Source organism: Epinephelus moara, chromosome 20, assembly GCF_006386435.1.
Source record: "Epinephelus moara isolate mb chromosome 20, YSFRI_EMoa_1.0, whole genome shotgun sequence".
Taxonomy (NCBI): Eukaryota; Metazoa; Chordata; class Actinopteri; order Perciformes; family Serranidae; genus Epinephelus; species Epinephelus moara.
In genome coordinates this window covers 46,067,308-46,092,161 of record NC_065525.1, presented here as the reverse complement: position 1 = coordinate 46,092,161, position 24,854 = coordinate 46,067,308, and the positions used below count along the sequence as shown (strand labels likewise).

Here is a 24,854-nt window from a genome sequence, read left to right as displayed (position 1 = left end):
GTCACATGGGATCACACAGGGCGTCACACTGAGTGTCACATGGGATCACACAGGGCGTCACACAGAGTGTCACATGGGATCACACAGGGCGTCACACAGAGCGTCACATGGGATCACACAGGGCGTCACACTGAGTGTCACATGGGATCACACAGGGCGTCACACAGAGTGTCACATGGGATCACACAGGGCATCACACAGAGTGTCATACAGAGCAGCACACAGGGTCACAGTCAACAGTCACCTTCTGCATCTCAGGCGGCGTGCTCCGGGCGGCGCTGTACTCGTGCACCAGCGAGCGCACGTGGCAGTTGGCCCTGACGGCGGTGCTGTGGACCCTCTGCCAGCGTCCTTTCTCCAGACGCTGGAACATCTTGCCGAGCTCCGTGCTGACCACCAGCGCTCGGCGGAGCAGCGTCTGCAGGTTGTTTCTGGCCACGTGGTCCCCCGCTCCGACCCCAGAGGCCACGATCAGCTCGCCCTGCTGGGCGTCCTCCTCCACCCCGATGGGTTTGGCCTGGAGAACGCACATACACTCCACCTCCGTCATGTGGCGGAGGTCCTCCATCCAGCGCTGGACCGAGTCCACCTGGAGAGACTGCATGCGGGTACTGTGGGAGGAACAAACACAGGGAGATAAAGGAAGATTGAGACGTGTCACAGAGCGTTATCAGACAGAGACAGCTGAGTGTGAGGACGACCTGATGAAAGACACACTGGACACAGGAGACATGTGGACTTCACCACATCACGATTCATCAAATGCTGCAGATTTTTCTAAATGACTTGTCCATGTTTAGATTTTATTGGAATACAAAGCATCAATATTCAGTCTGTCCATGTGGATCCATCAGACTGAGGTCAGGTCGCTCAGACCAGAGTTCACTCGTCTCCATCGATCTGTGATCGCAGACTAAATTCATTCTTTGCCTCTGAATCGATTTACAGACAGAAAATCAACATAAACAGTCTGAACGGTTTCACAACAGGAAATCAGTGTTCATATAAAAATACTGAGCTCAAACAGAAACATGTGTCCAAACAAACTGGACAAACTGTGTCCATGCTGAGGACAGACTGTGTCCATGCTGAGGACAAACTGTGTCCATGCTGAGGACAAACTGTGTCCATGCTGAGGACAGACTGTGTCCATACTGAGGACAGACTGTGTGTCCATGCTGAGGACAGACTGTGTCCATACTGAGGACAGACTGTGTGTCCATGCTGAGGACAGACTGTGTCCACGCTGAGGACAGACTGTGTCCATGCTGAGGACGGACTGTGTCAGACTGTGACTCGGTCACATAAGTCTTGCCATATCACCCCCATCCTGGCGTCCCTGCACTGGCTTCCTGTTCACTTTAGATTCCAGTTCAAGGTCTTGGTCCTGACATACAGAGCCGTCCACAAAGTAGTCCCCACTCACACCTGCGAGCTCCTCTACATCCTGAACCGGTCACTGAGGTCTTCTAACCAGGGGCTCCTGGCTGTGCCTCGGACGAGGCTGAAAACTCGAGGTGACCGAGCTTTTCAATCCGTGGCCCCAAAGCTTTGGGACTCCTTGGACCTGAGATCCTTACCCTCTGTCCACGTCTTTAAGATGCATTTGAAGACTCAGCTTTTCAGGCAGGCGTTTGGACAGCTGTAAGTAATTATATAGATTGTTGTTTCAGTTGCACTGTATCTTTTGCTGTTTGTACTTGCTGTGTTTTCTATTTATTTAACTCTTTGTATATTTATTGTGAAGCACTTTGTGACTTCGAGCTGTGAAAGGTGCTGTATAAATAAAGATTTACTTACTTAGGTCTCCCTGACTCACAGTCGTAACTAATGAGGCTTTGTTTGTTTCTGCCGTCTGAAGATTAATCGTTTCAAACCTTTCACAGTAAAATGTGTCATCAGTGTGAGCTGAACGCGACTGAATGACAAAGATGAACAGGTGCAGGAAATAATGTGCGACCCGTCAGTTACAGACGTTATAGAAGATTAATCTGATGTTATTAATGTAATGTTACAATAAAATGAACCACACCGCTTCAAATATAAGAAATAAATGCAGTTTGTGATGAGAGCTGCACAGACGCAGTGTGAGAGTCTACAGTCTTATTAAAATGATCGTTGTAGATGAAAATAAAACCCACGCTCTTCCTCTGTAAAATGACCATTACGTTTGTGCCACACAGTGTAACAGCGGCGCTCACGCCCCCACAGCCTTCCTCAAATCAATGATGGGTGCTCGGGGTCAATTATCCACCAATAACTGCCAGTTTCCACACTCGTTAGTTTGAACACGGAGGCGCTTTAACACTCCTCCCCACTCCAGCCTCTCCCTGCAGCCTCCCTAATCAACGCAGGCTTAAGGGTTCAATCCAGAGTCCCGCCGCCGCTGAGTCAAAGCTCCCTGAGAGAGGACGGGTCGATGGCTTCAACAGCCACCTCTGCTTTGAGTCAACACGTGGGAACAGGTCTCTAATGAACCTGATATTTTCCTCTGGGCTCTCTGGGCTTTGTCTGCAGCTCCATGGAGACTCTGGTTATTGCATTGCTATTGAATATGGGATGGCGTGCTGAAGCGTTGTGTCTGTGTGTTCGCTCAGAAACAAAGATCTGTCTTTGACCAGCAGCAGCAGCCAACATCATTACATAACATCTGCAACGTATCGGGTTTCAGCTTTTAACCAGAGCTGGTTACACAGCACTTCATCATCAGGACGATATCGACTGTGAGATGACAGCGAGGTCACACACAGCTGCTCACTGATGACACTCATGTTCAGTTTGTTAAGGTCAGAATAAACTCTTATTGAGAGGTGACGCAGCTTCATCAGTGAAGAAGTGTCAGCGTACGTTTCTACAAAGATACACAGCATTTGTTATCCTGCAGCAAATATCTGCAAACTTTACATTTCACCAGCAGTGTTTAGTTACAGTCTGTGGCTTGAAATGTCTTTATTAAAGACACCCGGCTGTAGTGCCACAGTCGCAGCTGGAAATGTCCCAGAGTCTTGCTGAAAAACACCAGCATTTGGTGCAGCACTCACCGCCTGACGTGCCGTGATGTCTCCCTCAGAAACACCTGTTTGGTGCCACAATGTGCTGGAAAGGCCCTGATGTCTCGTTAAAAACCCTCCGCTTTGGTGCAACATTCACAATGTCTGCTGAACACACACCCAGTTCTGGTGCCACCATCGTGGCTGGACATGCCGCATGTCTCGGTAAAAGACACCTGGTTTGTTAGTTGTTGGTGTTGAACAGTGGTCTGCAGTGGTGTTATGCCATCCACCCTCTCCTCCACCTTCAGATGACAGCTCATATACATGTAATCTCAACTCTGTAGATGTGTTGATGAACGTCTGACAGATGTTACACGCGTGTGGTTTACACAACATGAACTTTACTTTAAGAAATGTCACCAGTAGAAACACATTAAAGTCCCGTCTGTTTCTGTGTCAGCTGAGTCCTGTCTGTAACACAGTCCAACACGTTCAAACTATTTTTACCTGCACACACACACACACACACACACACACACACGTACAGATGCGTATGTATCTGTATTTCACAGTCGATCAGCTGTCGGGTGAGGAGGAGGAGGAAGAGGAGGAGGACTAAGGATGTAAAGCAGTGAAACCTGCAGGTTGCAGATTTCGGTGAAGCTCACCAGTTCAGACTGTGCGTGCACATAAATCTGGGTGGTGTGTGAGAGGATGAAGATGTAATTAGCTGTGGATGTAGACTGGAATAAATGAGTGCTCAGTGTTACACAGTGCAGGACTCATTAATATGGAGCTTGTTCTGCTAAGTGGGCTAAATGGCTTCATAGTGATGGTCCTGACTTCTGAAAATGGATGAGATATGAGTTTCAGTTTAAATCTGAGCGATTAAAGAAATTAATTTCTCCTAAACGTTCCCTGCAAATAAAATACGACTGAACCTGCCTCAGGGTTTTTCTTGTTTCTCTGCAGGTCTCAGAGTGTGTCTTGTTACAGAGATTAATCACCCCGCGCTGAACAACACTGTGACTCAAACTAAGTGAGTCAAATTAGCCACTGAGGAGGAGATGGAGAGATGGAGGAGGAGGAGGAGGAGGAGGAGATGGAGATGGAGGAGGAGGAGGAGGAGGAGGAGATGGAGAGCTCTCACGTCTTAATCGCCATCATTTTCCTACATTTCAGACAATTAAGCGACACATTGGTCTCTGCAGAGGAACAGACTCGTATTCTGTTTCTCAGCCATGAGCTGTGTCAAAGTGACACTGTGAGTGTGGACACGTATAAACAGGCAGATGTAAAGTGTGCAGCAGTGTGGAAACAGTCTCTTCATATCATCAGAGCCGCTGTGGCCATTTCAAACCATTTTCCACAGTTATATAACAGCAGCACAGAAGGATGAACCCGTCTTGATTTACACGCCCATCAAGCCACAAAACGTTCCCCTCAGCACCGCGGGGAGAGATGAAAAAAAAAAAGGGAGATGATAATAATAGGCTTGTTTTCCAAAGGAGGGGAAGCGGTGCACTTCAGCTCGCAGGGAATGACAAATATTTACATGCAGGGCCAAGAGAGGGTCAGACGACAGCGGCTCTATTATCCACACAGGGATCCCACCGTGGAGATGAAGCTTCGCACTTTCTCATCTGTCAGTCAGACGGCGACGGCGACAGGAGCTGCTTCATCAGAGACAATTCTGTTTTTACACGTTACTGTGAGAATTAAAAATGTTTCTGTCCCTGAGCGTCTGTCTTCAGTGTCCCCTGACTGTGTTCAGTGTCCTCTGTGTTCAGTGTCCCCTGTGTTCAGTGTCCTCTGACTGTGTTCAGTGTCCTCTGTGTTCAGTGTCCTCTGTGTATGACGATCAGACGCAGAGTCTGAATCTACATTTAATGAAACCCAAACTTGGTTAATTAAACCGAGCGGCCTGAAGCTGCTCTGAACTGTCGTGTGAAGTCATATTAGAGACATTTTTAAAGGATTTCTGCAGAATTCTGAGGTTGTTTTACAGCAGAGTTTCTGATCCTACACAGCTGTCAATAAAACTTTATGGCGTGTGAGAACTGAAAGTCCTTGGACATGAAAGGGACGACAGAAAGTACTGGGAGACACTCACACACTGCTGGCACGGGACAATAAGGAAAATATGGAATATCAACAGCTTTAAAACAGGATTGCAGCGTGCGTCTTTAAAATAAATGAATCTTAATTGTAGCGTGTAAACAGGTCTGAGACAGATGTAAAACCACAAAGAAAATATCTTAAACTTTGTGAAGATTAAAAGACATGATGACATCACCTCTGTCCAGAAACATGCAGAGTCCTGTGAGGACGTACGGAGGGGCTGAGGCTGGTGCTGGAGCTCTCTTCCTGTCACACAGCAGGTGAAAATAAAACTTGAGCTTTTAGATGATGCACTTTTTTCACGTTGTTCTGCAGGATGAGTCGCTGAGAGGCTCCACGGTCGTCTGTCCTCAACTCAGCCCCACATTTACCAAAAACAGACAAATGTTTGTGACTTCAGAGTGTGAAGCCTCAGTTACGCCTCTCCACACTGATGGTCACGTGTGATCTGACGCAGAATCATGGCGAGGAAATGTTTGGGGTTTTTATTCTCTGAGTTTCTGCTCCTCCTCACAGTAAACTGATATCCTCCCAAACTGTAGGAGGCAGTGTAACAAACCTCACACCTCAGCATTGTGCTCCATTTTCTTCACTGACTGACATCTGCATAGTTAGGAAATGTCTGATGGTGTGATGTCACACTCGCAGATGCGTCAGGCCCACATTAAGCTCAGAGAGAGCTCGGCTGGTCTGTTAGCATGTAGCTGTGATGGCCGGCTGTGTGAGGGTTCAAATACACTGCATCTATGTGATCATGGTTCAGACACACAAGGGAAATTTATCTACAATTAACTTCTCTTCAACGTGAGGGAAGAGGTGAATAAAACATTCACTTCCTGTGGCAGAGAGAATTTTGCATCTTTGCATCATTGTGCAGTTCAACTCTGGAGAGCTGCAACCAGAAGAGTCGCAGCTTCAACCAACAGCTAACAGGTCTGTGTGGACCGTCGCTGTGTGTAACCAGCTGATGGTTTGATCTCGTCCATGAAACACACAGACGGCCCTGTAAGCAGTTACTGTTGAACTTACAGCCTGGCTCCAACACTGTAACACTGTGGTGGTGTCGTCAGTGATGCATTGTGGGCCGCTCCACCTGAAGCACCAGGACCTGAACAGTGCTGCTGTTCCAATGACAGGACACCACAGTGTGTTTGGAAGCTGGCTGTTGGATGCAGAAGATTAGAAGATAATTTGTCATCAGCTCCTGAAGAGACGTCACAAACTGACATTCAGAGAGCAGCTTCTCCAGAGGACCACGCAGAGTTTGGAGGACGAGTGCTACACATCAACACATCCTGCTTCATCAGTATCCATCAGGTCCAACATGGAACATGGTCTCAGCAGGTGACAGTGGTGATGATGATCACCCACCTGCAGCTCAGGTGTGACTGTGTCTTACAATAATACATTTAATTTGATTGGACCACACAGCAGACCTGGGCTGATGGAGGCGGGGTTCCTTCAGACTCTTGTGTTTTATTGATTCAGATATATGAGAGAGTTACAAACAGCTGCCTGGACATGGACTTGCTGCTGTTTACAGGTCAGAGACTCGTTATTACAATAACTCAGGTGTGACACGTATGTAGAGGCCATGCAGAGACTTTCAACTGTATTCAGTTTGTTTTTATGCTGTTTAACTTATTGACATCACACACACACAAATCTTGTACTCCTATCTTTGTGAGGACCCCCACTGACATAATGCATTCCCTAACCCTAACTCTACCCCCGACCTTTAACCCTGACTGTAACCTAAACCTAACTGTAACCTGAACTCTAAACCAAAGTCTTAACCTTCAAACTGGCCTCTGAAAAACTGAGGAGCGTCCAAAGATCCTCACTTTCCAAAAGTGTCCTCACTCTGTTGGTAAAATAAGTGTATTGGTCCTCACTATGTAGCATGTACATGTACACACACACACACACACACACACACACACACACATTACAAGTATATTTCCTTCATTCATATTATTTTGGCTTCTTCATCCAGGATTTAAAAGAACAAACTCTGAGGTTTCAGCAACAGGAAGTTAATGACATACATGTTTCTAACAGAGGGAACGTTTATAGTAATTTAAATGACTCGCTGGTTAAATGCAGCGACTCATCTCAGATATGATGTTCAGAATTTAGATGATAAAGTGTAAAACATCAGTCACATGAACCTCAGTAACCCAGTACATCTTTTAAAGACACCCGGCTGCTTTAAAGACGAGATCATCAGCTGACAGCGGAGGGAAACCCTCGCCGAGCAGCGAGAAGGAAAACACCAGATTAACACTTGGTGAAGCACAAACGTGGAGATCTGACAGAATCCTTCATCACAGGAAGTGACTCACTTTGTTTCAGCATGAAAACACAGTGTGAGTGTTAACTGTGCCGTCTGTGGGTCGTCCTCTGATCGCATCATAACCACGGACATAAATAAAGCACAGAGTTTACTGTACGAGCTGCAGGTCTGACACCAACCACCTGCTGTCACTCACGTGTGGAGGTTCGTCCACAGCAGGAAGTGGTTTGTTCCTCAGGGTGGTTTTTCTTTACTGGGCGTGTTCAACACTTCATACACAGTGACTCAGTTACAGTAAAGACATGCTGTATGGCTCAGTCGGTCCGCTCTAATGATCCAGTGTCTAATTAACATAACATACAGGTAACACACAGGTACAGACATCAGAGTGGATATAACTGAATAATTTAAAGCAATTCATCTATTTTGACACGTCATTAATCTTTAAAGTCATTCATCAGTGAAAAAGCAGAGCATGTCGTATGTGTCTGAGCTGTGAGAATATTTGCTTTACGTGTCTTTAAACCACAGTCACTGAACATTTGTGCAGATACACTAAAATTTTGTCACCAACACTGAGATGAGGACGTGGTCGCATTTATGCACAAAAACCACTCTGGGTGTTTTCTGAATCTCAAACAGTCTCTTTTCACCTTCAGTGTGTCCTGCAGCTGCAGTCTGTCTCATGACATCACACCCTGACCTCTGACCTTACTGCTGTTACCATGGAGATAAAAAATGCCACTTACTGTTTTTACAGTTCTGTCCTTTTGTTGTTTGTAAGATTTGTGGTTATTTAGTTCACCTACACCTACCGTCATCTGTCACTGCAGCTGACAGCTGTCAATCAGCTCATGTGACGTATCGTCCGCTGTGCAGAGGATTGTGGGTCAGAACAGACAGTCAAGCATGCTGACTCACAGACTGCAAAATCAGACCTGATGTAGTAGAACATCCTGGCATACTGCATTTGACAGACTCTGTGCTAGGATATACTAAATCTTTTTCTGGCATACTGTACGGTGTGGTACTGTGGGGACAGAAAATTATCACGTTGTCGTGGCACACAAGTTGTCGGAAAACGCCATGAAGCATCGGTGAAAAACACCCAGGTGCAGGGCCACAAACACGGCTGGGAAACGCTGCACAGCGTCTGTGAAAAACACCCAGGTTCAGCGGCTCAAACGCCAAGAGGGGTCATCAAAAAACAAATGAAGCTCAGCGTAAGTTCAGTCAGGAAAACTTTCATCATTTGCTCTCCATCTCACCACCTCCTCCAATCAGCTGACTGTGGCTGTTTTTACTCTTTTAGTTATCCAGTCAAACTTCACCACAATCTCCTTCAGCCAATCAGGATGCTACTGTCATCTTTTAAATCTGCTCTCTCTCCTCTGCTGCTGTCAGCTGTTATTTTAGGCAGAACCATCACACCCTCCTCCACCCTGTTCTCCTCCACCCTGTTCTCCTCCAGCCTGTTCTCCTCCACCCTGTTCTCCTCCACCCTGTTCTCCTCCAGCCTCGTATCCAGAGCCCAGGACGAGCTCACCAAAATCCCACTCTTCCTCACATTCAGATCATCAACACTTCTTCACCATCTTCTCATCTTCATCTCATCTCCATCTTCATCTCCATCTTCATCTTCATCTTCATCTTCATCTTCATCCTCATCCTCATCCTCATCTCCATCTTCATCTTCATCTTCATCTTCATCTCATCTCATCTCATCTTCACCACCTCTGTCACCACCAGCATCTACACCCTGGAGGAGTTTCCTGTTCTACTACGGCTCTCGATGGGATCTAATCAACAAAGACATTTCTTATTAGTTTGCACAAGTAATAAATGTTCTGTAGTTTGTTGGTGTTGATCGATGATCTGCAGCTCAGCAGCCGTCTCTCCGCCGTCCCCTCCACCTCCTGCTGACTTCATCAGCTCACATATATCACGTCATAAATGTTGATATCACACGTATGAGACGTGCAAATGTAACATGTTCATGGTTTTACAGAAACACTCAACGCCAACATTTTCTCCTGACGACTGGGCCGATGCAACAAACTGGTTTTACAACAAAAAATCTTTCTGCTGGCTTTTTATTTAAAATAAAGATACACATAAAACCAAAACTTTAAAGGTGAATAAGAGGCCTGGAGACTCTGAATTTGATCCATATTAGAAACCAGTGTGCACTGATGGTACGGTCCAGTGAGGAGTTTGGGAAAATCCAAATGTTTTATGAGGACATCTGGAACTGTCCTCGTCTGAATGCAGCGTCAGTGACGGGCCAAGCAGCTGGTCTGGGATACAAACATGTGTTCGCCCATGTTTTTAGATCTGACTTCCTTCAGTTCACTGTGTTCTTCTCTCACAGTTCTCCGATATGGAAGTCATTCAGCCTCCACTGTCGTCCAGTTTTCATGAATATCTCCGTCTGACGCCTGATGAACTCATGGAAATCTTTCTCAAATACCACCAACAGAACCGCAGTCCATCGGGGCCCAGCGAATGGAAATGTGGGCTGAATGAGCTGCGAGATGTCGAGGACCAGACCATTGTGGCTTTGGCTCCGACTGAAGGAGGAAACAAGGACACGCTTGTCCCAGGAAGAATTAAATATGGAGGCACATATACAGAGATGTTAATGCATTCCTCTCCTGCACACAGTTCTCCTTTCACACAGCGCTCAGCTGAAAACTTTACAAAACGCTGCCTGGCTGCGTGACGGGCCGACAGATGAGCTCACAAAATGGTGAAAACATATGTCTAATGGTACTTCTTAATGGTGAAGGTCACGCTCTGATTTTCTGGGCGAAGGTCGGGCCTGTGCTCCTCCTGAAGTAGCGATCAGTAAGAGGATACTGTGGCCTCTGACTGGTACAGTTGGATGCAGACATCTGAGTCCCAGATGTTTCAGACGGCCTCTCGTGTGCAGCCAGGAGCAGGCTCACCTAAAGCAGCTCTGTGAATCTGTTCCTCTCTCGTTCTGCGTCTCTTTGTGTCTCTAACTTAATTCTGTCTGACTCGCCCTGCTGCCCTCACACAGGCATCAAAGTCCACCTTCTGCAGGCCGATGTGCGAGACATTAAACTGTGGATTCTTTTCTCCTTCTGTCTCAAACCATCTCCAGCTGACGGCTTCTCTCATTTTCCTTTTTCCCTCACATCAGCAAACCCACACTTATGCAACTTCCAGTATTCCTGCCTGAGCTGCAAACACACATCCACAGCTTCATAAGAAAAATGTACCAAAGACAGAAGACGACACAGAACCGTGGTTAACCTGCTCGCTCTGTGACCTGAGGCCCCGAGTGTCCACACATGTCATCCTGTTGTTGAGCTGTGTGCATGTGTGCCTCCATCTGTGTTTGCTCTTTATTTTAATACTCTTCAGTCCTCTGGTTCCTTTCATCAGATGATTTACTGAGCCGTGCGCCGCTCGAACACGATCTCTGTTTGACTGTGAGGGACAGACAAAGACAGCGAGTCACAGATGATCTGTTTGTTTATGTGTCTGGTTACGTATGTATGGCGTGACAGCTGCGCTGATCTGAGATCCAGCAGCATCCATCGCGTGTCTTCTGCTACGCTGTGTAAGCATTCAGAAACACCAAACTGTCACAAGATATATATTCAGATGTGTTATCGATGACTCAAGTGATGAAGAGGAAGATTTCCCCGTATCAGCAGCCAACACTTTCACAACACAGATATAAATCACTGCTGGGTGATAAGAGCTTCGTCTCGTGTCTGTCCAAAAAGAGACGTGTCTGGGAGTCGGCAGCGACGGATTATTTACAGACTGAAAACACACGATGGGCCCCAGAAGAGTTTTCTTTGGATCAGAGTTCATAAAACACGAGAAAAGACGGCTGTGAAACATCTATTAAAGCAACATAAACTGGCAGTTACTGATCTGAAAGACCAGACTGTTCAGCTTGTGATGAAGACCTGGATGGACCCAGGCTCAGGAGCCCGACATGTCAGGGGGGCCCCGAGCCTTCACCTCCAACATGTCACTCACATTAACACTGACCAACCAGGAGGAGCCTCAAAATGAGCACAAAGAGACATGCAAAGGAACCACAAAGAGACACAACACTACACAGTTTATTCTTCAGTCTGAGTGGACGTTTGTGCCTAATTTGAACTGATGAAGCTGAAGTGAAAGTTCAGTCAGCAGGGTGATACTTTTCATGCTCAGGCTGTGACTTTCTAGCTCACAATCTGATCTGATCCACAATCAACCAATCACACAGCGACACACCTTCTCTGTCAGCCTATCATTTTAAATATGGTTCTTTCTCTGCCTGTAGTCCTTTCATGCTGCAGCAGTGCATACTGTCCACCTCCCCATCACCACCTTCAGCCTTATCAGCCTCATCAGCCTCATCAGCCTCAGAGTCATCAGCCACCACCAGTATCTGGACTCCATGGAGGAATTTATCCTGCTGCCGCTCAGGTGTCCTTGATCACAAATATCTCCCTCTGGTGCCCAAAGACTTCTGTTCAATCTTAATCAGCACTAATTAATCTCTTCACTCATGATCTGGATTAAACTTTATCTTTGTTTCATTCCTCTGTCTCTGATTGAAATTCCCTCAACATGTTCTTGAGATATCACATTCACCAGAATGAAATGTATGCAAGGTCACAATGACCTTGACCTTTGACCTATGACCACCAAAATCTAATCATTTCATTGTTGAGTTTAAGTGGACATTTGTGTCAAATTCAAAGAAACTCCTTTGAGGAGTTCTTGGGATATCCTGTTCACAAGGATGGATGGACTGATGGATGGATGGACTGATGGATGGATGGATGGACTGATGGATGGATGGATGGACTGATGGATGGATGGATTGATGGATGGACTGATGGATGGATGGACAGACAGATGGATGGACAGAGGGACAGACAACCTGAAAACATGACGCCAGGGCCACACCGCCCGCAGAAGTGCCGCGAATAGCCTCGAAGCGCCGAGAAATGAAGCCAGTTTCCTTTCGGCGCCCATGTTGACCGATTGTGTCATCCACACCGGAGCTCCGCCGCCGGCCCTGCAGCGATCATTTCGGCGTCTGGTCTATTTTCTGCGCGAGCCGCGATCGAATGTGTCAAGCCGGGCAGTTACCCATGATGGAAAAACAATAGCTGGGAGCAGAATCGCTTGACGATCGGCATGGAGAAATGCGCGTCTGATGTGAACGGAGGTGCTCCGGCTCGCGCGAGAATTTCGGTGCGCTGTGCTTCGCAGGTAGTGTGGCCCTGGTGTGATGCCTCCGTCCTCGACTGTCACGAAGACAAATGTTTAAAGACGTGACACCAGCTCACAGTCTGAGTGTGTGTAGGAGAGGTGGTGGGGCCCTCTGCATACCTGTGCCTGGGGGCCCACAGTCTGATCCTGCGTCCATGGATGAAGGCTGCGAGGCTGACGGTTCGACAGTTCAGAGTCCAGATCAGGTCAGCTGGAGGTTTAATGACAGCAGCTGTTTTTGCTTCAGGTTCTTTGGTGTGAGCACATTTCTCCGTCTCCATGTTGACGCCACATGTGTCCAAACACTTCTCACATTTCTGGTTTTAATCTTCAGTTTTTTGTGCAGATATTCAGCTCAGATCTGAACTCTAACTGTGGACAGATGTCTTCAGGTCCTGTATGCGTGTGTGTGTGTGTGTGTGTGTGTGTGTTTAGGAGGAGTGTGTGTGTTTGTGTTTGTATTGTCTGTGAGGTTTTGACCTCTGACCCTCCTGCTGTTGACTGCCTCTTCATTAGTCGATGTCGGATCCTGACTCAGAGTGATTTATTGAACCAACAGCTCTGATCAAACATCAGCTGGTAAATATTTCCCAGGACAGATATGAAGGAGGTGAGGATGAGATTTACCTCAGGCGCCTCGGGGGCATCAATCCATAAGACCTGCCTCGCTCTCTGTCAACACACACATCAACCGTTTAAAGTTCATTTAGTCCGAGACCGCGGCCACAGGCACAAAATATTTTCTGCTCATATTCCAAAACAAGACAATATTCCTGCCAAGCTGTTCACATGGCTCAAGAACATGAATATTCCACTTACAAGCAGCTGTGGATCCAGATAACACATCCTCACACATCACATCAAAATATGGTGCCAAGACTTTGTCAAAGTGATCTGCTGGTGATTGACTTGTTGGACCGTCAGCGTCTCTCTTTCATCCCCTCACACACCTTCCTGTGCAGAAGGTTCATATCCAAAATATCCAACTTTTCATCATGTTTAAAAGAAGGTGTGTTTTTCTTTCCAATCAGAAATGTGGACTTTCATTTTAGTTAAGTATTTTTACAACATCATAACAAACTGTAGTCTAGTTGCTTTGTGTAAAACACATTCATAACAACAGCCAGACAGGAAGCTGTGTGTCACAAACTCAGGTAAAAAAAAAATCTGAGAAGTTCCTTTCAAACCAAACTGTGGTCGTTCCTTCTCACCAGAGCTTTGTCTTAAACGAACACAGCGTCCACCTGTTTTTACTGGAGTCTCTGTTTATTGGCACATTTTGCAGTTTAATTGAGTTTTTCTGTGAAGAACTCAACAAATGCACATGGCTTTTTATCCAGTGCTCTGTTGTCTGTCTGACACCAGGTGGACCTGACGATGTCATCAGTGACAGTTAGTCACCAGGTTAACTCAATCAGTGAATCAGTGAGCTGAGCCGGACGATTGTCTGAAGTCTAATTCTGTCAAAGAATAGTAGAAGTGGGCGATTTGACCTTAAAATAATATCACGATATTTCTGGGAATTTTTTCGTATTCTTGATGATATGACAAATTAGTAAGAAAAAAAAAAAAAAAAAAAGTATTATTAATGTAAGAACAAAATCAGTGATGTATTTTTACAGTTTGCTTCAAATCTTCAGAAAAAACTAAATAAAAATGATGATGTCATTTCTTTAGTTTGTGAACCACAACGGTAACTCAGAGTTACTGTTCAACTAATGACACATTTAAACAAATGTCCCCTGGGATCTATTTATATATATGCATAAATCATCTCTGATCATCAGGCTGTGACCTGTGACAGGCTGTTAGGAGACATTTGTCCCGTAGGTTTACGTCACCAAAGCTTTCTGACACAATCACTGTGCTGCATTGAAATGACTCGGTTGTATTAAGGGAAGAAAATATTCACGCAGGATGGAAGGAGACTGTAACGTGACGTAACATCATGTCACATCATCACATAGGTATGTAACATAAATGTAAAGTAAAAATAAGTCAACGTTGACTTTTGGTTTAAAGTTATAGTTTGTAATCCTGTTCAGAAACACTTCTTGTTATACTGGGTAAAATGGTCCTTCCATCCTGAGAGTAGTCAATACATAATGTGTTCAGAAAAAGGAATGGAAAAAATCCAACCTCTGTGGCAGCTGCAGGCCTGTAAAAACTCTGACCAATCCCTGCCATTCGGTGCGAATGGAAAGAACCAATCAGATGCCTTCATGTCTCGCATTGCCTGAGCCCCTCCCTCCCTCCTCCCTGCGCACACTCATCACGTGTCACCATTGAAAGAAAAGGCTGCGGCGAAAAAGGCTTTGGATAAAGTGAGAGGACAAACAGACATCAACAGCAGTCCAGCTTTTCAACGGTGGAGACAACTGAGGGATCTGAAGGGGCTGAAGAGTGATGCAGAGGTTGCTGTCTTTCTGTTGGACAGGTAATTATTTGTTTGCTTCGGGGGGATTTGTTATTTTACTCGGCTCTCCTCTGCCCTGCTGACTGCGGGATGCGCATTCAGGCATGTCTGGGCTCGTGGCTTTGGGGAGCACTGACGGGCGGAGGAGCAGGGGGTGGAGCTTAGAGGAGGTGCCGCTTTCAAATCTTGCTAGCTCTCCAACATTACCAACTATAGCTTTAACATCGGACACAAACAGACGTCTCCTGGGTAAAAGTCCTGAGTCTGCTGACTCATCCATCACCTCAACCTTCATCACAGAGTCTCTAAACTACCTCTGAGGTGACGTTGGGCATTCAGATTCACATCAAACATTTCAGGGACTCTCTCAGAGAAACTGCTCCGAAAACTACAGACCTTCAATTTTCAGTTTGCATTCACACCACCAGTACGAACGCTGAAGTGACTGTGAGCTGATCGCTGGTTTAGAAACATCACTTTTACATTGACGAGTCAAAATCATGCTGTATATCCACCGTTACATATCTGCTCAGTAAAACCTGGACTTACAACACAGTCTCACCCTGAAGTCGACAAATACTCGATCAGTGACATCAGCCGTCAGACACTGATGAAAAAAGCTGTCCTTTCTAGAAAAGTCTCTCAAAAAGGTGAACTTCAGTTGTTCTTACGATGTGGACACAAAAAGGGAAGTCCTTTGTCCTCAGAACTATAGAGAGGTTCCTTCAGTCTGAAAACACCTACTAACCTCCCACGTGCCGCCGCCACCACGTCATGTGATGTCATTGTCATTTCACATATTTCTGTGAGACTCTTTCAACGTGACGATTTTTCCACTTCTGCCAAGTTTTTTACTTTTAGGAGCAAATGAACAAATGCCTTTAACGGTACTGAAATATAGAGCAGGATAAATTTGATGCTGTGAGCAGCACAGAATAAAGTCAGATCCCCTGTGACTGCAGTCAGGTGTCTGCAGACTTCTCAGCAAATAAAACCAAACTTCTCCTCGTGTCCACGAACCACCAGGGAGCGGCGTGTTGTCTCAGCGCTGTGGGTGCAGTCAGCGGTCACACTGAGCTACTACTGACCTCGTAGGAGATGAAGACAGAGAGCTGCTCTGTCTGGAGCTGCTCTGAGGAGTCGCCATCCTGTCCGAGGCCATCTTACTTCAGCTCAGCACCTGAAACACACCACAGTCAAGGTCAAGGTCAAGGTCAAGGTCACATGCGTCACAGTGACCTCCGTCATCAACTTATGTATCTGTCAAAACTGTTAGAAATAACGTTAAAACGTTTGCTTCCATGTGTTACTACAGATAAACAGCCAACACACACACACACACATACACACACACACACACACAAACACACACGCTGCATCGTCCTGCTGCAGCCTTATCCACTACAATATCTTCTTATTGATCCGCCTCCAAGCCTTCTATTCTTGTCTTGTCTTTTTTTCCTGCCAGTAATTTAATTATCAATAAAGCTCACTGTTTTAAATAGCTGCGAGCCGCTGCTGTGCCAGTGGAATAATATTTCTTATCTTCTAATTTATTGGCTGGCTGCCATCCAGTGACTCTCTTCCTCTACACTTTGAGCCTGAGCAAAAGAGGCTGACGCTCTTAAGTGCCCGCAACTTTATTCCACCGTTTTATTGATGTATCCCATTTAGATTAGTCCATTTTCAGCGGGGAGAAGCCGCAGACGCCCTCCTGCCTGAAGCACGCTCTAATCCTTTTAGTTAATGATATCCTGCAGTGGTGTGCCTCCAGATTTCATGTTTACTGTGGAGTATAATTAGCAGGTAGTTAGAGAGACACCAACACACATGCTGCTGCAGGTTTCAGCTGCTTTTTATTAAAAGCCTCCAGAGTGTTACGGGATCGATCGACAGGAGAACTCACAGGAAAGAAATGAGACTGAGAGGCAAGTGTGATGCACCAGGGACGTCACTGCTCTGCTCCCATGTCGGCCTGCTTTCAGTGCCGCAGTGTTCACGCCAACTGATTTGTGGAGTTTGGAGATGGAGACGATCAGGCTCAACGCCGCATCACTGCTTCTGTTTTACTGTCTGCTTCAATTCCTCAGAAACTCCCGGGTTACGTAATTATGAGCAACAGGGGAACTATTTGATGATGGATGAGGAGGAAAGAGGTTTTTTGGGGGGTTAGAGACGGAGTCAGAAGCTGTGATGAACAGATACCGAGCCGGATGAATAGGTGAGGAGATAAAAACACAAAGAGATGAGGAAGAAGATGCAGAGAGGAAGAGGAGAGAGGAAGAGGAGGGGTCTTTTAACTGCAGTCTTGGCAGAGCTCCTCCGGGGCCATTTTCACAGAAAGCATCACAGCGAATCAGAAATTATACCAGACCTGTGCCAGGACCACGGATGTCTGGCAGCAGGGAGAAACCCACATCTGCACACTGAGTGCAGTCAGAACACAACACCACAGAAGAAGAGCTGATGTAACTGCAGCGTTACATTATTACAACAGAGGTGTGGATGAATTATATCGGCCCTATCACTGAGCGCAGGTCACCGCCATCGACACACAGATCCAACAGATTCCATTACATGTTCCTCGGGCTCGCTCCAGCGCTCTTCTCTGGATTACCATACAAATGGAGATGAGTCGTCCAATCAAGCCATTCAGCCGTGAGCACTTAGAGCGTGCCACTAAGTGCCATGTTAAGGGCCATTGGGCTGAAAGTGATCTCTGTCATTCTGCAGTGAGTGGACGCCGACCGCAAAACGATGCACGAGGGACGACAGCCAAACGTTGCTTATGCAAATGTCAGAGTTTACAGTCGGTGGTTGGTTCCAGCACACTGATACTGCACTGTTTGTCCCAATGAGACATTATTTTAAGATAAGATAATCCTTTATTTATCCCACAACAGGAAACTCTGCAACATCACAGCAGCTGAGGAAAGATTCAAAAACACAAAGTGACACACAGATCGGTGTAATAATTAAACTGTACAAACAAAGAGCAGTAAAATAATCAAACAGTGTAAAAACACAAAGTGATATTAATGAGTAAACAGATTATAATAAAGAGACAGACTGAGTGGCTTCACATCACTGACTGATGAAATATTACAGATACTGCACAGTTTGTCATTTACTGATCCTGATGTCGCAGCTGAGTGATGTTTGTAAGCAATGAAAATAAAAGCAAGATATAATCAGACAGGCTGAATTTACATTATTGTACGTGTCATGTGTAGATATTTCATATGAACAGATGATTCAGTCTGGATGTTCTGATTAATGCTGTGTTTACGTGGAGTCAGGCAGACGACACAGCGCTTTCTGAACAGCAGGAAAACTGAACACACATAATAATATGTTGCGATGATGACGCCATATTGTTTACAGAGAACTGAATAAGATATATTATTTTGTGTGATTTTGCTAGTAGTGTCCATTAATGTCGTGGGGTGCTAATTATAGAATATTATATGAACAGTTCTGGACACATCGATCCATGTAAACAGCTCAGTGGGAGTATTGTTTGTCTTTTTGGAATAATAAAGTGTAATATGTTGTCAGTCTGTGTCTGTGTAGCTGCAGCTTTGATTCATTTTAAATCAACACCGTGTTTCCGTGGAGCTGAGAGCAGCTCAGTTTAAACGTACTGCAGCACAGGAAGGCTGGAAGTGTTTGAGAAAACCAAGTTTCCTCAGCAGATGGTCAGCTGTGACGGGATCCTGGCTAATTTTCTTGCTGGGGTGGACATTTCTTTTTATGTCTGGGCTGAAACCCGAGCGGCCCTGTGGGTTTCCCCACTCGGTTGCCGTGGAGAACGTGTCGGTTGTAGGTAGGCTACACAAAGGACACCTCTGTCTCGGCCTCATGTCACATGCCGGGTAAAATAACAACCACTCAGAAACTGTGTGTGTGTGTGTGTGTGTGTGTGTGGTGTGTGTGTGGGTTAGGGAAATGGCTGCGATGTGCGCCCCAGATTTACTGCAGCACTTGTGTTCATTCCTTGCATGTGTGTGTTGGGGATTTAAAGATGGTGCGTGCATGTTTCTGTCACTTGCAGTTTTCCAGTCATGTGTCATGTAACGTCCGTCCCTCGTTGGTCACGCCAACTCCTGCGTTTAACACGAGAGTCATCCTGATTGTGTCTGATGTGAGCTCAGTGGTCTTTATGTTCTCTGGCTGTGTGGATCCAACAGCCTGACTGAGGTTAGACAACAACAGTCACTGTACACAGCCAAGGAATAAATAATGACCTGGTGTTTAAAGGCTCAAACCACAAAGAGCCAAAATCATACACCTGCAGAGACGGAGAGACACCGTTATAGACGTACGCATGCATGTGTCCGAGAGGGCGGGGCATGTGTCAATCACTTTTTAATGTGGCCAATCAGAGGCTCATAATCACCTGTCAGTCAAACACATTTCAAAAATATGAGGTAACATGTCTGTTGTCTAATGTCAAGCCTCTTGTCAAGCCTCCTTTGTCAAAAATCCAGCGAGAGAACAAAGGTTTATGATACGTACGCATTTTGTTAAGAGAGGTAATCTTCACTAATGAACACCGGTTTTGTGAATATGCCACATATGATATGCCGAATAATAAACCTAACGTTAAGCTATAATCTCATTATCAGTCTCGTTCAGTCAGTTAATAGCAACCATCTTTTTAAGGACACACGAAAGCTTCTAAATTCACAGCGGCGTATTTACTGACGTATTTTATGTTGTGGGACAAATCATTAAAGTCTTTTCAGCTTGTGTTAATCACAGATCTTATGTCAGTGCTAACATGTTAACTTATTCTTGACTTTAGGATTCTTTCCTGCAGCGCTCTGTATACGCTCACGTCTGTCACTTAAGAAAGCATGTGAAGCATTTAGTGGCATTCAGCTGTGAGGCTGCAGATTTCAACTTCCTCTGCCCACCTCTCATTTCAGGCCTCTGCAGTGGCTTCAGTAATGTAAATGCTAAAGGTCCTATATAGAGCCAGTGTTTGGTTTGTCAGCTCTGGGCTACTGTAGCTAAACTTGGTGGCCCCTCAGAATAGGAGCCAATCACTGTGTAGATATGAAGAGCTCATTCTGAAGCAGCAGAAACACAATGAATCTTAGTTTGACGTGAATATAAACTAATGAAAACACAGCTATAAATATAATCTTGTATTTGTGCCACACACTGCTCCTCTAACGAACGTATAAAAGGAGTTTAATGAAGCAGGATCTGATTGGTCACTGACCTCACTGTCTGTGCTCTCCATAACTGCACAATCACTGGTTAAAAATACATCTGCAGCACTTTTTATAATATTCTGTGGTGAAGCTGAATGCCTTTCACAGATTCTGGGTAAAACCACCAAATGAATACAAAAGCTGCTCTGCAGAAAACAACATACCAAAGTGCTGCGGCTCAGCTTCAGCGCCGGGCCAGAAGCAATGAATTTCTGTTTGACAAAAACAGAAGAAATCAAGCTGAGGAAATCAGGAGGAACAAGCGAAGCCACTCACCATCTTTCAAAGGCCAAAACCAGCTTGAATCAATGAGATGGAGTTCAGGACGCAGTGAGTCAGGCTGTGTACTCCAACTTTAATATCCTCGTTGTTTCAGGAGTGCCTCTTTGTGTAACCCATTCCTTATGGTTTGGCTTTATTTCAAAACTGCCAACGATTAAGTACAAAATGCTTCTTTCTCCTGCTGCTCTCCAAACGTACACAGACTACAGATCACAGTGCAAACTAACGAAGTTTCCTCTGGCCTTTGGCCTTTAAATACAGTGGACACGCTCTGCAGCGGCGACTCGGCGGTGCCGCGCTGCTCACGTCCTATCATTGAGCTGGAGACTGGGTTCACAGGAGGAGACAGTGGTCACAGTCTCACCACAGAGCTGTCATGTAGGGAGGACGGCAGAGCAGCTCGGGTACTGTACGGGTGGTTGGGTGGGAACAAGCTGGAAGAAGGCTATGCCGAGCTGTGGACCCCACATTCCCATCCCACACACAGTGGGCCGGCTCAAAGTGGGCCCTTGTACTGACACAGAGAGCCACACAGATAATGCCTGATGTAAACTGCTTCTGTCTGAACGTCCGGTGACTCAGCTCCTTTCTCCTCATGCACAACGCTGAGGACACTTTATAGCATCCTTCTTCTTCTCTGAAGTTATCTCATGGTCAGTAAAATAGATTTTTATTCATTCTGAGTGCTTTATAGAAAGATTTCTAATAGTCTCAGTTAAAAATAACCCCATCATCCAGGAAGTTGTCGTGCCCCTCTCAACCCATTGAGCCACACAGTCATAATACACTGAAGGAGATTTATGCCGTTGAGACAGTTTGATTGTTCCTAAACAGCAGAGTAAAAATAGTTTGAACCAGAAGATCAGCGGAGAACAAAGATCTACACCAAGGCTGAATGCTGTGCCTTGCAGTGTCAACAAAAGTGAAAAATAGTGATTAGGAGCTGGTCCAAAATTCAGTGGGCTCTGAATCGATCCACGCTACACCCTCTGAAAAAGTGTCATGAAAATCCAGCCGCTAATTTTCTGTAACCATGCTGAGAAACACATAGACAGACAAACTGACCTTCTTGTTGGAGATAACAATAACGGAGAGGGAGCACAGAAATAGTTTGTGGTGTGCAGTATAGTGGAACCACAGATATTCACATGCAGCGGGTGAATATGTCTGGCACAAACGCCTCAACCGTGATGAAGAATTATAAGATAACAACTGTTCATAAAACAGCGACAATTATGTGGAGCACAATATTGAACAAACTGTGGTACAGTTGGAGGTCCAACTTAAGCTAACGTCACATAAGTTCACGTAACAGAATGTAATGTAAGCTAACCTAACATGAGCTAACATGATGTAGGATGATGTAACATATGACGCTAACATAATGTAAGGTGATGTAAGTTAAGCTAACGTCACATAAGCTGACGTACGATAATGTAATGTAAGCTAATGTAACATTAGCTAAGGTAATGTAGGATGACGTGCCATAAGAGGACATAACGGTAACATTGCTAACGTAATGTAAGGTGACCCAATGTAAGACGATGTAACACTAACGTAACATAAGCTAACGTCACAAAAGTTAACATATGATAATGTAATGTCAGCTAATGTAACATGAGCTAAGGTAGTGTAGGATGATTTAACATCAGATGACATAACACCAACATAAGATGATGTAACAGTAACGTAACATAAACTTATTTCAGCTAAGTGCTCCTATAGTTGGTGTTTACATCCCGTGACAGTTATCTTGATAATTTTGTCACAAAATAAAAAAATACCACCTTGTCCATCAGTTCATGTCTTCTACATGAAGCCAGACACTGAAAGACGTACATGTTTTCTCCAAACACAACAGCCGTTATCTCAGTGAGTCTAAATATAGTTACATTCCACAGATAAGACTGACGTAGTAACTTATTTTAGGGTTGGTTTGGTTTGCTCAGCTAAGATATGCAGTGGGTATGTATATCTGTATAATCCTGAATATTTGGAGAGTTTGAACATTTACAACATGGTCATTGTTTTAGAGTCCCATTTCCTACATAAATTCTAACTTTGGTCTTGAAGCATTTTTTGTGTATGTTTGTGAATGAGATTTGTTCCTCTAGTTTTGTTGGGTGTTGGGTGCTGAGGAACTGAATCAGGACACAAGTAGATCTGGTTCTTGGTCCTCTCCAGAGTTAACTGGTCAGTTTGACTGTCCAACAAGAGTTTTCCATAATACCTGCACATATTTGATTTCTTTAGGTTGAGTAAATCTAACCCAGTGAAGGTAAGTTTTTTCCTTTAGCATCATCCAGCTACACATTCACACAGATCACCAACACCTGGGAACTGTCGAGTCCAATCAGTGAGTACAGCTGCTACTCTACAGCACCACTAAGGTCAACTGGGGGTCAGTGCGTTGTAGTTTACCACTGAGTTTTCCAGCCCGTCCACGGATCTGAATGACCTTCTGAGCAAAACTTTCTGGCCAGAAGCCAACGCTTGAGGCTACCATTACTACATTCATCACTGCTGAACATTAAAACCTTACACTGAGAACCAAAAAGAAACCAGCTAAAGACTGTAAGTACAATTACAGAAAAGTTCAGACTGATGTAAATAAAAGGAGGAATCTGCTTTACAAACATCTGAGAAGCCATAATATTAAAATTCAGACTGTGTGACACACCTTCTGTATGTTTGAAAGAAGTCCTCACAGAGAACAGTGATTCTCTGAGAGAGGGTCAGCATGTCCAAAGTAACTTATCAAACTGTTCATTCACGTCTCTGTTGGCCATTCTGCAGAATATGGCACAATAAGACATCACTTTGTTGTGTTACCACCATCCTCGGACATTAGCCAGATATGTGGCATATTAAACCACGTGAGTGGTTGGAGCATATGGAGATGGATGACCAGAAGTGGATTCTTCTGATCGGTTTGAGACGATTTATGATTGTTGTGATATTTTACTGTGGAAATGATTTGTGATTAGAATCCACTGTAACTGACATTAATTCAACAGAGCCAGCTGCTTGTCTTCTCAGAAGATGAAACAATTAAGTTTTAAAATGACCTTTAAACCTACAGAGAGATGAAGGATTTGACTAAGACCGCGAATCATGTCAGACTGTCTTTATAAATTCTTCATACGTGGCTCATTTCAGAATTGCGGGTACATTTCACGTCTCCCTGAAAAACCTTTTATTATTTGCCCCCAAAAAAATCTTTACTGGGTCAGTTTTAAATAATATTGTTAATTATATTGAACTTCAATCAATAATAATGCTTGATATGTATTTTAGGCACAATTTATACATAAAACATTAAGTGACGTGTGTGGTTGTGCTGCTGCCGTGGTCCTGCCAGATGCCTCCTGCTGCTGCTGCCGTCATTAGTCATTAGTCATACTTCTACTGTTATTATACACATATGACTATTGTCACACATGTATACTGCCAGATATTAATACATACTTTCAACATATTGTACCACAGTAGCCAGAACTGTAATATTATTACTTTCAATAATGTTGTTGTAAGCTACTGTTATTACCTGCATCTCTCTCTCTCNCCCCCCCCCCCCTGTCTTCAGCTCATGATTCACACATTCAACTTGAATTAACATGAAATAATTCACTATATTTTGCAGTTTTTCTATCAATAGTTATAAATTCAGTTGCAGAGAGTATTTATCTTCTGTATTACATGGGATTTCAGCTTTAAAAAAAACAAACATTTTATCTGTCCCTATGATCTGGTCAACTCTGTTATCTCTGTTATAAAACCACATAAAAAACCCTACAATATTCAAATAAAAACATGTGACCTGCACCCAGTGATGTCACTTCCTCTTGCAGAGAACATTTGGAGGGAATTATGGTGTGTTTTACTTCTTCTCTCATTAATTTGTACAAAATGTTGAGAATACACCAACAGTAGATTAATTATATGTCAAATCTGTTATTGTGATATTATAGTGAATCTCACATTCAATTTTTAAAAACAATAATATGATGAAAAGTCATAAAATTATGTTTTTATACATGACGTGGTGGAAAATGTCAACTCTGTTATCATCAACTCTGTTAATCATTCAAAGATTTGAACAATAACAGAGTTGACGATGACTAACAGAGTCAAATGTTCCCAATCACTTCTAAGCATTTTTCTTTAGTTTATACATTTATTATGGATTCTGGGTAATTTTATTGTAAAGGTTAGATTTGTGGCTTTCCAGGTCAAGAAAATGGAATCATTTTTGTTCTAGGTAGATGAAG

At 44.5% G+C, this 24,854-nt stretch overlaps 1 protein-coding gene across 2 annotated transcripts in view; it reads right to left on the bottom strand.

Annotated features, from left to right (window-relative positions):
- Positions 1–24,854, bottom strand: part of LOC126408604 (protein inscuteable homolog) — a 72,703-nt gene that overhangs the window by 28,581 nt on the left and 19,268 nt on the right. For both annotated transcript variants that reach the window (XM_050074268.1, XM_050074270.1), the window contains exons 2-3: positions 16,168–16,259; positions 245–611 (exon numbers count right to left, since the gene is read on the bottom strand). In XM_050074268.1, the coding sequence (XP_049930225.1) occupies positions 245–611; positions 16,168–16,241 (441 nt within the window). In that variant the 5' untranslated portion in view covers positions 16,242–16,259. The remainder of the gene's footprint in view (positions 1–244; positions 612–16,167; positions 16,260–24,854) is intronic.